Consider the following 12364-nt stretch of genomic DNA (forward strand, 5'->3'; position numbering starts at 1 on the left):
CAAGTTTTCCTTTTTAATTCTAGGACTCGATAAATTACAGCTCATGTACAAAATATGTAAACACTCAGCAGTCAAAATCCTTAGAACCCTGTACTGCTCGGCCGCAAATGGCCTACATTTCTTTGAATTACCTGCATGTACCCTGTTTCAGCGGTCTTTACGGCTGTGTCAACGAGACCTTCCCGGCCAGCCATTGTGTGGAAGAAAAACTCAGTTGGAGTCAAACCGGAATAAAAGCTATTAGCCACAAAGCCTTTGGCAGCTGGGAGCTAAAGAGAGGCAGTGGGGGGTGGGGGGGATGTGGGGGGGAGAGAAAAAGAATCAGACAAAAAAGCCTTCAAGGTCCACAACTTTAAAACCCATTCAAATCACAAAATGCCCCACCTTTAGACTATAAATACCCAGTCAGTGCACTCTTATGAAGGGGGAGACTTTATAAGCGCTTTCCTAAAGGAAGAATAACTTGGCATAAACTATCCTTTCCAGAGACAAGCAAGGGTAAGGTCCCAGTCAGGGCTGGTGCTGGTGCCAGTGGCAGGCAAGTGACCAAGTAAAGCTGGGACGCCCCCAGCCTCTCCTTCAAACCCGTCAGTCTCCCTTAGAACTCTGAGCTTGACATGCACAGTAGGCACCATTCCAATGACCACTTGGCTGTCTAACTTCTAGTGAATTCTGATCTTGGGCAGAGACCCTAAAATGTTCCTGGGGCTGTTTGGATACAGATAGTACCTATACACTCTTAGGACAGCAGTCCTGTCTCCTCAGGAGGGGCTGGACAGAAACCCTGCAGTCCCACGGGACAGGAACAGCTGGGGCATCTGTGCTTTAATGGGAGTAAGAGCTGACTCCAAATACAGAATCTGAGTAACCAAATCTACTCTAAGTTCCTCAACTAGATTTAATAGTTGTCTGCCCCTGAGTTCCAGAAAAAGCCCAGCACAGATTTGTCTATCTCTGCTTATATCAGCGCTCAAACCACAAAGCCAATGAAACCAAGAGGTCTGAGCTTGAGGGACACCTGGGTGGCTCAGTCAGTTAGTATCTGCCTCTTAATTTTGGCTCAGGTCATGATCTCATGTGTGAGATCGAGCCCTGTGTCAGGCTCTGTGCTGGGGGTAGAGCCTGCTTAAGATTCTTTCTCCTGCCGCTCTCCCTCTGCTCACATGCACAAGCACGGGCTCGCTCTCTCTCAAAATTAATAAACCAAAAAACTGAGTTTGAGAACTCAAGAGGAGAATCTGGAATTTGCCGGCTGTTTTGGTGTGGTTCCTATCATCACTATTTTAAAATCACCATACTTTGATGTCAGTGCCTCCCGAATAAGCATACAGATTGATCATGCATGAGGCAACTTTATATTCTGACTATTGAATGTAAGCTCAATAGGGCCCTGAAATCCTCCTTGGAGAGAAAACAGGAGAGGGTGTCGACCTTCCAGTTTTATAGCTTCGAGTCTTACAAGGCTCCTACATGACTCCGTTGGGGATGAAGAGGGTAGACCCCTGAGCAGCCCTGGCCTCACAACCCCTCCTCTAGGGGCTCCTCGGCTGGTGGCACGTGCTTCCGTTCCTCTACTGTGCCATCAGTTGCCCTTCAAAGTTCTGCCTGAGCCACTACACTTACCTTTGAGTGCTTTTCAAAGTGAGGCAAGGACCTGTTTTCAAAGCCATCTGGCACTCGAGAGCCACTGATGGCCTGCTGTCCCACACAGGCAATCATCTGTGATATGTTAATGAAAGAACCTGGGAAAACAGGTCAGGAATATACTCATTTACCAAAATCACGTTAACTGAAGCATGAGCAGATCTGTGGGATAAAACAGGACCATGACATAGCAGGCTCCCAGTCTAGGGACAGTAAGAGCCAGAATGAGAATAGTACAAGGTAGAGCCCTCGGTAACAGAACAAAAGCAGAAGGAGGGTGGGCAGAGCTCAGCAGGAAGTTAGCACTTTGGGACTGGAGGAAAGACTTGTAGGTGAGGCTGCAACCGGGCTGAACTGTGGCAGGACACTACAATTTGGACATGAAAAGGATGAGGAGAGGAATTCCAAAGTAAGTGGAAGAGTGGGAAAGAAAGACACAGGAATAGGAAAGTGGGGGGCATGTATGTGTACCAGGAGCAGGAAGTATAATACTGAGGGGAAAGGCAGCAAAGTTGGACTTTATTCTGCTAAAAATTTTTAAAGAAATAAAAGCATGGAGTTTTTGAATCTGAGTGCAGCACCATGAAACTTAACACAGGTTCTAAGTAACTATGAAATTTAAGTGTTTTGCTATTGCATTAAATGTATTAGTTCAGAAAGGTTATTTTTAAAAAAAAATAAGATCAAGTTGGCTTAAAGCATCTTTGAGCTCTTAAATCAATACGTATTGTACAAGTTCCTTCAGAGGAGTTAAATGACTGCAGTGCAGACAATTCTCTTTCTGTACATGTGATTTAAAAAGCTATCCCCTTATAAATGGAAGGTCTGAAGTTGTGATGCATACATTTGCAGGCACAACCCCGGCCAGCCCACACAGAGAGTGCGATGGCCACGGCAGCCCGAGATGCACTCACCTTTGGAGCCGCACAGAGCCATGGTGAGCGGGCTGTTGCTCTTGTCCAGTTCCCGGAGGCAGGCGCTGCCGGCGTGGTCTCGGATCACAGACAGTTCCTTCAGGATCAGAGCCTGGCGGGTGGGGGAAGAGAGGTGCATGGGGGCTCTGCCGACTACCAACATTCAATCTGACACTTAAGGGAATTTGAAAAAATTTAAGCCAGAGGTCATTATTTCCAAGTAGGGTTTCTGAGCCTTTGAAGACCAAAATGCCTTATCTATAAAGACCCACATCTTCCACAAGGGTCTAAAATCAGTGCTTAAGTTAAAACTGGTAAGTAACAAAACCTTGAAAAATCCTTATTTTTTAAATCCTTTAAATGGCCCATAAGGTAGAATGCGAATGGCCCTGTGCATAGAGAGCGCCCTACAGTACAATATGTCTGTATGTATTTTACCGTATGCATCCACATCCGCTTAAATAAACATACGAAGTATAAGCTAACGTGTAGCATAGAGTGAAGGAGAACTGCTTGTACTATTTATAAAATGTACCTCTTGTTTTTTACTTTCCAAGCACAAATGTGAATTCCCACAAGTTAAGAGTGTGTGGTAAGGTGTCTCTACAAGAATATTCTAGTCTTTGAGCTTAGGCTGTCCTTTATCAACTCACAGTTTAGGGTGCTGAACCAGTGAGGAGTCAGGTTCCATGAAAGCCAAGTGCTGCTGAAGGCCCAAGTTACAAGTCAGTGAGAAACCTGTGTGTCTCTCTCTCAGGACTCGGTGAGATTAAGAAGGAGCTAATGGTGAACAGGGCCTACAACTCTTCTTTCTTCCTAGTTCACAAAAAATTCCTTCCATCAGAAAATTTCTTACTGTTTATCTGTTCTCGCACACTTAGGTGAGTTAAAAGCCCTTAGCCAGGGGCTATAGGAGAGGCAGAAGAGAGCCAGGCAAAATCCCGGTGCAGTCAGACTGCTGATACTGGCTGCCTGAGAGAGAATGTAGGGCTCATAGAGGCTGATGGTCGTTCTGATTCTGACACCTGCTGGTCAAGTTCTCAACTAACCTAGTTTCAGAGGGGACAGGGGCAGGAGATAGGCATGTGACTCTCAGACATGAATTTTCCCTCTTCTGTGTCCTAGTCTCTTTCGAAGTACATCAGTTGCTTTTTATTTTATTTTTTGAAGATTTAATGCTTAAGTAATCTCTACACCCAACGTGGGGCTCAAACCTACAACCCGGAAATCAGGAGTTGTGTGCTCTACCGACTAAGCCAGCCAGGAGTCCCATCAGACCATTCATTTAAAGAGCTATGGTTGCCAGTCTCTACTGGAAAGATGCTAAAAACAGAAAGGGCAGAAGCACTGGAGTACCAGTAACAGGCAGAGGTCTAAGTGTGATGCTGGGGCAAGAGCGGCTCCATGTGGTCAGAGTGAGCCGATGGCCCCACCGCCACAGGGGATATAAAGGATCTAGTTGAGAGTCCTCCCCTCATTAAATGAATGAGCACACACCCAAGGAGCAGAGAGCTGACCTGGGGCTAAAGCCACACGGTGCTGATGTCCCCCTCCCCTCTGCTACCAACTCTTCAGGCCTGCAGCACAGGCCCACGCGGACCATGTGGCTAACCCAGCCGAAGAGCCCGACGCACCTCCAGAGTCTCCTCAGCGGTGCAGCCGGGCTGCTGCTGCAGCTTGCCTGTGTTCAGGGCTTCGATGTACTCATCACATTTTTTATAGCCAGCATTCAGCAACTCATACTTGGCCTTCAGTAGTCCCTGACCAGGTGTGACGTCACCAATCCCAATGGAGAATCCACGGTTGGCTGCAGAACAGTTGGCAGGTGGAACAGAAAGAGAGGGCCATGAATGGTCGTCAACCTACTACATGGAAAGAAGTTTACACCTTCAGAGAAGGTGTCATGATCCAATTAAATAAAAATGTATCACAGCAGTCCCTCGCAAGTTACGTAAAAATGACCAAGACTCACTGAATTCTGTCAGAGACCTTACAACCCAGCGGGGTGCAAATCCTGTCCCCAACTAATTACAATATAAAGGAGACCAATATTAAATACTAAAAAGCAGCCAGAGAAAGCCAGCAATGGAAAGTGAGCCATGTGACTTCTGGTTCTAAGACACCATCTTAGAGAACTTTCTGCCCACACTCCCTTCCTTCTTCAGAAATCATTCCAAAACACAGAAAAACCCCATCCTTGAGGGAACTATGCTCCACCAATGACTTAACCTAAGATGCATAGAAATGGGTGGATGAGAGGCACCTGCCTTAGCAGTGTGGGGAAGGGATGCCTAAGAATGGCTATGGATATGAGGACCCATGAGACTGGGAAGGCTCAGAAACTATAGCACCAGCTTCTGCAGATGCTGGAGATAATATAAGGGTTGGAAGCAAGGAAACCTGGTGGAAAACCAGTATTTTCCTGTGGGAGATGGAAGTTTGCTAATGGAACTAGAGAACTCTGGACTGGGGGATAGTAGATGCAAAAAGATTGGAATGACTGGTAGGCAGGGCACGAGGGAAAGTATATTTCATGGCTGTGATCCCTTGGACCCTTTTCCTGCCTGGCTCCCAGAATCCTGGCAAGCATGTCTCAACCACTAGGGGACAGGCCGGGGGGAGGGGAGACTGAGATTGGAAGATATGTTCTTGGAGAAACCAAGCCTCCCTACAGAAAAGCATTACTGATAGGGACATTTGGCAGTTCCTCAATAAAAATGCTGGCTTGCAGCTCAATCAAGGAACAAAGAAGCCCATCAATTAACAGACTCCATTTCTTTTTTTTTTTTTTTATTAAAGATTTTATTTATTTATTTGTCAGAGAGATAGAGAGAGTACAGGCAGGCAGAGTGGCAGGTAGAGGCAGAGGGAGAAGCAGGCTCCCTGTGGAGCAAGAAGCCCGATGTGGGACTCAATCCCAGGACCCTGAGATCATGACCTCAGCCGAAGGCAGCTGCTTAACGGACTGAGCCACCCAGGCATCCCCAACAGACCCCATTTCTAGTCAGTGTTTGGTGCCTTACTCCTAAAATTATGAATGGATAGCCAGGGACCACAAGATGTTTGAGGAAAGTCTTCAACATGAATGACTGAAGATAACAAAGGCAAAGAAAAATGAAACTAATAAGAAAATTAGGGTGCAGGGCACCTGGGTGGCTCAGTGGGTTAAGCCTCTGCCTTTGGCTCAGGTCATGATCCCAGGGTCCTAGGATTGAGACCTGCATTGGGCTCTCTGCTCAGCAGGGAGCCTGCTTCCCTTCCTCTCTCTCTGCCTGCCTCTCTGCCTACCTGTGATCTCTGCCTATCAAATTAAATTAAAAAAAAAAAAAAAAAAGAAAGAAAATTAGGAGGCAAATGAAAGTATGAAAAAATACTGTGTCTGATAGAGAAGATGTATCTAGAGATCAAGAACAGGTAGCCAAGGGGCCTCTGGGTGGCTCAGTGGGTTAAGCCTCTGCCTTCAGCTCAGGTCATGATCTCAGGGTCCTGGGATCGAGCCCCGCATTGGGTTCTCTGCTTGGCAGGAAGCCTGCTTCCTCCTCTCTCTCTCTGCCTGCCTCTCTGTCTACTTGTGATCTCTGTCTGTCAAAAAATAAATAAAAATTAAAAACAAACAAACAAACAAAAACAGGTAGCCAAAAAACAAAAACAAAAAAACCGAAACAATACAAAACCCTGAAAAGCAAAAAAATACCTGCAAATGAGAACAATGGAAAATATCGTTGGAAGCTAAATAAATGACAGCTAAATTAAAAAAAAAAATCAATAGAACAATTCATTTTAAAAGATAAAAGGAAGGCCTCCTGGGTGGCTCAGATGCTTTAAGTGTCTGATGCCTTTGGCTCAGGCCATGGTGTCTAGGTCTAGGGATCGAGCCCCATGTAGGGCTCCTGGCTCAGTGGGGAGTTTGCTTCTCCCACTCCCTCTCCCCCTACTCCTGCTCTGTCTCAAATGAATAAATAAAATCTTAAGGAAAATAAAAATAAAAAGAATCCAGAAATGAGGAGATGGACAACAGGGAAAAGAAGATAAGGAAATCAGACAGCCCATCTAGAAGTTCTACTTATGCAATGACTAGGAACCACAAAAAGAAAGAACAAAGATAATTAAGGTGAGAAAATTACCAACAGTAGTAACAAAAACCCAAAAACCAAACCAAACCAAACACAAGAAAATTTCCACAACTGAAAGATACATGGTGGCAGATTAAGAGAGCTCACAGAGTGCCCAGCACCATAAATGAAAAAAGATCCATACCAAGGGTCTACCACTGTGAACTTTCAGAACACCAGGAACAGGACTCTCAAAATTTCCAGAATGAAAAGACAGATACAACAATGTGAAAATAAGAACGGAAATCCATTTTAATGCAGTTCTGAAGGCTAGAGTAGAGCAGGACCTTCAAAATTCCAAGGAAAGATAGAATTCAATCCAGAGCTCTATACCCAGCCAGAGAAATGATCAAGTGTAGGAGGTGAATAAAAATGCTTTTGGGCATGTAAAAATCTGGACCTAGGGCCTGCTCAAAGCCCAAGCTAACAAAGGAAACAGACCAGTGCAAGGAGAGAAGGGAAAGATGAGGGCCTGGCAGAGACGAGTCAAGAGGGCCCAATGGGCTGTGGTGGGAGTGCAGACACCTGAGAAGTAGCCCATGAAGGGCCCTTGGTCTAACAACCCTGTCTGATGGGCAGTAGAGACCTATGGCATATGCGAGACAAGAACTCAAGAGCAAATTCAAATCTGAACCAAACTGGTCAGTACTGAGCTAATTTTGTGGAGTGAAGTCACAAATGATTTAGCTGGTAGTAAGTCTCCTTTTGGGTGCACAGGTATGAGTGTGGTGTGTGCTGGTGGGGGGAGTCAAAGGTAAAAGAAGGAAATAGCTCAGAGCCCCTAATACCTCAGCAAGTATAGCAATAAAATGAGGATGGCAAGATACTCACAGAGGTAGACAGGAGCCAGCCTCGCAAGCCGTGACATCGCATCAGCCGCTTCGTTCTGCCCCCAGTCTCGCAACAAAATGTAGAAAATGTTGTTCTTAGATCCGGACCCCAGCGTTCCCTTGTCCATGCTGCCACTCATTAATTCACTGTTCTGGATAGTAACGTCTGCAAGGACAATGATGACCATGCACTTAAATGAACAATTACTACTTAGCCTTGTTCTAAAACAACATGAGGCAGTTAAGAAAATACCTTCCCATATTGAAAATTAAAGCAGAACAAATAAAAATTCTCTTAAAAATGTTTGAGGAGAAAAAAGAGACATCTAGGGACTTTTGAAAAGCATGAAAAGTCCAGTTAGTTACTTTACAATCCTAACTCTGAAATGTACTATTTGACCCTCATTTTCAACTATGAGCTGAGAATGAAAGTACTGACCACATCATCTTTATGTCACAGGGATATTTTGAGCATCTGATGAAATCATAGGCAGTATGATACTCTATAAACTACAGAGCACGTTGTTATTCACGCAAGAGAATGAAAACCAATGGCAGCTGGAAGAGCCTCTACCACAAAATGAAATGCACATCTAGGTAGAAACAAAACTAGTCTAAAACAAGAAGCCAAAAACACCTAAAAGGCTTGAGAGTATATTTTCAAAGTTAATGGTTATAAACCCGAGAAAAATCGGTGCCCTTCAAAACATTTACTCATGACCAAACAGTACAAGTCTTGACCTTCAGAGACTCTGCAGTTCAGTTCTTCTTTTTTTTTTTTTTTTTTTTTTTTTAGATTTTTTATTTATTTATTTGTCAGAGAGAGAGGGAGAGAGAGCAAGCACAGGCAGACAGAATGGCAGGCAGAGGCAGAGGGAGAAGCAGGCTCCCTGATGAGCAAGGAGCCCGATGTGGGACTCGATCCCAGGATGCTGGGATCATGACCTGAGCTGAAGGCAGCTGCTTAACCAACTGAGCCACCCAGGCGTCCCTGTAGTTCAGTTCTTCAGTACAGAGTCCTGGAGATCTACTCCCTGTCACAGGCCTGGCTAACAAAGCCCATTCAAAGTCAGTGCCGTTCAGAGTAGTCTGCTGGGGAACTGCTTGCTAAAAGTCTGAGGGGAAGCAAAGGAGCTAGTGGCACAAACCAAACACCGGCTGAATGGCATTGGTCTGTGGACCATACTTTGGGTTGAATTAGTCTAGATGACTCGGATGTTTTTTTTTGTTTTGTTTTGTTTTTAAATTTATTTATTTGACAGAGATCACACGTAGGCAGAGAGGCAGGCAGAGAGAGGAGGAAGCAGGCTCTCTGCTGAGCAGAAAGCCCCATGCGGGACTCGATCCCAGGATGCGGGATCATGACCTGAGCCGAAGGCAGAGGCTTTAACCCACGGAACCACCCAGGTGCCCCGACTCGGATGGTTTAACATTTAAATTCTCTCACGGTTGGGCACCTGGGTGGCTCAGTCAGTTCAGCGTCTGCCTTCGACTCATGTCATGGTCCCAAGGTCCTGGGATTGAGTCCCGTGTTGGGGCTCCCTGCTCAGTGGGGACCCTGCTTCTCCCTCTGCCTGCTGCTCCCATTGCTGTCAGAGACCTTATTCTCGCTCTCAAATGCATAAACAAACAAATAAATAAATATCTTGGAAAAAACTTCTCTCATGGTTAAACCTGATCTTCATGTTATAAAAAACTCAATGACCAGTAAGCAGTAAAAAAACAGTCTTATTGGGGCGCCTGGGTGGCTCAGTGGGTTAAGCCTCTGCCTTCAGCTCAGGTCATGATCCCAGGGTCCTGGGATCGAGCCCCACATCGGGCTCTCTGCTCCGCAGGGAGCCTGCCTCCACCTCTCTCTCTCTGCCTGCCTCTCTGCCTACTTGTGATCTCTGTCTGTCAAATAAATAAATAAAATCTTAAAAAAAAAAAACAAAAAAAAAACAGTCTTATTAGTTATACTTTAAGACAATGAGCACATATGCCTTAAATAATGAGACCCCTGATGATAGGGGAAAAAAAAAAAAGTAGGGTCAGAATAAAAGAAATTGCATGAATTTAAAGAAACTAGTCCCTAAAACACATCTGGAGCTCTGGAGAAGAACATTCTAATCACTGGACCACAGGTCTATATGATCTCTACTTTTTCGAGAAATGGGGAGTCACACCTGAGAGGAGAAAAACCTACTACATTTCCCAGAAAAAAAACCCTCCTGCCTTAGAGAAACCTTGGATTTGCTTGCTCCAGGAAGGAAGCCACTGGCCATCTGCTTTCCGCCCCCTCCAACCTGCTACCTTCACTCACAGGAATCATTGACACAGAGATCTTCTCCTTTGCCACAGTACTGCTTGCCCTTGGTTCGGAGGTTGGCTCTCACTGGGTTGTCATCGCTCGGTCTGAGGATGACACTGAAGATCTGCTTTCCTGTCCACAGGGTGACAGGCTGCAGGAAGAAGGAAGCCACAGCGTTAGTTGGCTGGGCCTGGTCTCAACTGCAGAGTGTTTGCAGGCTAACCTGCCAGGAGCTCTCCCAGCACCCACACAAACCTTCAGTATTGTTGGGGGCGGGAGGTGAACTTTAATTTTTTCATCCTTGCCAACTAATATTGAAGCAATGATTTGGCAAGCCTTGGCACGGTCAAAGAAGGTGTCTTTAAGGGTGAGGAGATAGGCACCTAGAATGTTGGAAACAACACAACACAAAGAAACGGAATGAAATTGTGAGAAAATCACAAGGTTTCAATTTTAAAATGAATTTGGGCTATTACTAAAAGAGTGAATTAAAACATATGGCTGCTTGCCGGCTCTCTCTTACCGGAATCAAACCTACGCAAGGAGAGGGACTTTGTCTGACTCACTGCCATATCTCCAGTGCTTAGAAAAATGTCTAGGGCACCTTAGGAGCTCAATAAAGGCTTACTAATTCCAGGCATAACCAATCAACACAAAATCTCTCAAGCTGGTTCACAATCACACTGGCAAACAAACAACAGAATTAAACAGAGGAAATCACACAGCTTTTCAAGTCGCTGCATGATTCACTGTGAATGAGAATCCTGGTGTTCCAGTCTCCTTTCAAGTGAATTCATAAACACACCTGTTAGAAAATCCTGAATAGCGGCAATTAGTGGTTCTCCATTCCTCGGTGTTACCAGATTTGCTTTAGTCTGAAGGAAACACAAATACGTTAGCCATTCCATCCATGTGTTCTCTGTGGACTGCACTACGTAGGCCACAGAACTGCACCAGAAAGACTATGAACCGCTGCAAATACAGAATAGCCAGCGAGCGGAAAAAGGAGGCTGAAAAAATGGAAGCCAGGGGTCCCAATCCCAGCTTTGTCTCCAGCTCCTCTTTCCTTTATTCACCAAGGGGAGACAAGAAACGGACCTCAGACATAGCAACACAAAAATCAATACTGAGTGAAGCTGTTTTGGATTCCTACAAGAACTCCGTATGTGTAAGACTTGGTAGTTATTGATAAATGTAATTCTTCAAAGAAAATTCACTTCTATGAACGATGAGCAGCACTGTTACCTCTGAGGTCAATCAATTTCATACCTTTCCACAACAATGGCAGAACTACTGAACTTTTCTTGGTTAAGACACTAGGTTCTAACAATAATTAACAACAGGATTTAATTAAAATTTAATGAGTGCCTACACTGAGCAAAAAAGGGTGCTAGTTGTTCAGGGCATAATTAACAAGTTAAAAGAAGATTCTATTCATCAGAATGCATTTGGTCAATTTTTGCTATTGTTGAGATATAATTAACAGATAAACTTGCTCAAATCTTGACATGGTGATGGTTTGTGTTACTTGTGGGTTGCCTGGGCAACCTCACCTAGAGTAAAAGGCCCCCCAAGGGAGAGACCTGCTCCTGACTTCTTGAGAATGCTGCACAAACAGTCATCCTCCAACTAGGGCTGGAAGATAGTTGTTCGTGCCTGCTTTTGAGAATCTCTCTGGGGTGGGACAGGGAGGTGGTCTGGGGGCTGAGGACATGAAGCTGGGATCTGCGTATTTTGCAAGTCTCCAGGGTAACTTGGGACTACACTTAGGCTAGGGCCATAACCACTCCTCTGAGTCAGAACTGCTGAGTCAATATAATAGATGATAATTTTCTTACATGAAACGGAGGGGATTTGTCCCGATGGTAACTAAAGATTCTTCCATCCCAATATCCTTGGAGCCTGTGTTTTATGGTTGTCACTTTTAACTGATGAAATATGTTATTATCACAAAATGGGCCCTCAGTACAAAGCCAATGCTGAAGTCCAACTGGTTGGTGACAGGCTGTTATCACTAGAAACCAGTTACACAGCTGATATCACTGGGAACATTCTAAACATGACTTTTTATTACAAAAATAGTATGTTCCTTATAGAAAAAAAAAAAAAAAAACCTAAAAATATAAACACGTAAAAAAGGTGAAAAAATCCAAAATCCAAAAATACATCTCTCCAAGGAACCAGAGAACTGGTTATAAGATTTTGGTATATAACCCTTCCAACTTCTGGCTATAAATGTTTTTACAAACATAGAAGCATCTTTTTGCCAAACAAAATTGGATCATGTCATACACACACCCTGCTTTTTTTAAGTAAAAAATAAATCATAAGTAGCTTTCATGCCAACAACGATACAAACTATGTCCTCATTTTTCAGGGCTGCACAGGGTTCTGTGGTATGAATGTGACATAATTTAATCTTACCAATTTTTTTACTAGTGGACATTGCCTGTTTCTATTGTTTTACTATTACAAGTAATTTTCCAACTCTGATTATGGCCTCTGGAGAGCTTACTAGAAAGGAGAGTGCTAGGTCAAAAGGAATGATTAACATACCGTCTGACTAGAGGAGCA

The 12364-nt window shown here is 44.4% G+C and overlaps 1 protein-coding gene across 2 annotated transcripts in view; it reads right to left on the reverse strand.

Annotated features, from left to right (window-relative positions):
* POLR3A (RNA polymerase III subunit A) overlaps positions 1-12364 on the reverse strand; it is a 51321-nt gene that overhangs the window by 19998 nt on the left and 18959 nt on the right. For both annotated transcript variants that reach the window (XM_047702198.1, XM_047702197.1), the window contains exons 12-19: positions 10596-10665; positions 10046-10173; positions 9803-9941; positions 7502-7666; positions 4193-4365; positions 2559-2670; positions 1624-1742; positions 132-269 (exon numbers count right to left, since the gene is read on the reverse strand). In XM_047702198.1, coding sequence (XP_047558154.1) covers positions 132-269; positions 1624-1742; positions 2559-2670; positions 4193-4365; positions 7502-7666; positions 9803-9941; positions 10046-10173; positions 10596-10665 — 1044 coding nt within the window. The remainder of the gene's footprint in view (positions 1-131; positions 270-1623; positions 1743-2558; positions 2671-4192; positions 4366-7501; positions 7667-9802; positions 9942-10045; positions 10174-10595; positions 10666-12364) is intronic.

Source organism: Lutra lutra, chromosome 14 (genome assembly GCF_902655055.1).
Source record: "Lutra lutra chromosome 14, mLutLut1.2, whole genome shotgun sequence".
Taxonomy (NCBI): domain Eukaryota; kingdom Metazoa; phylum Chordata; class Mammalia; order Carnivora; family Mustelidae; genus Lutra; species Lutra lutra.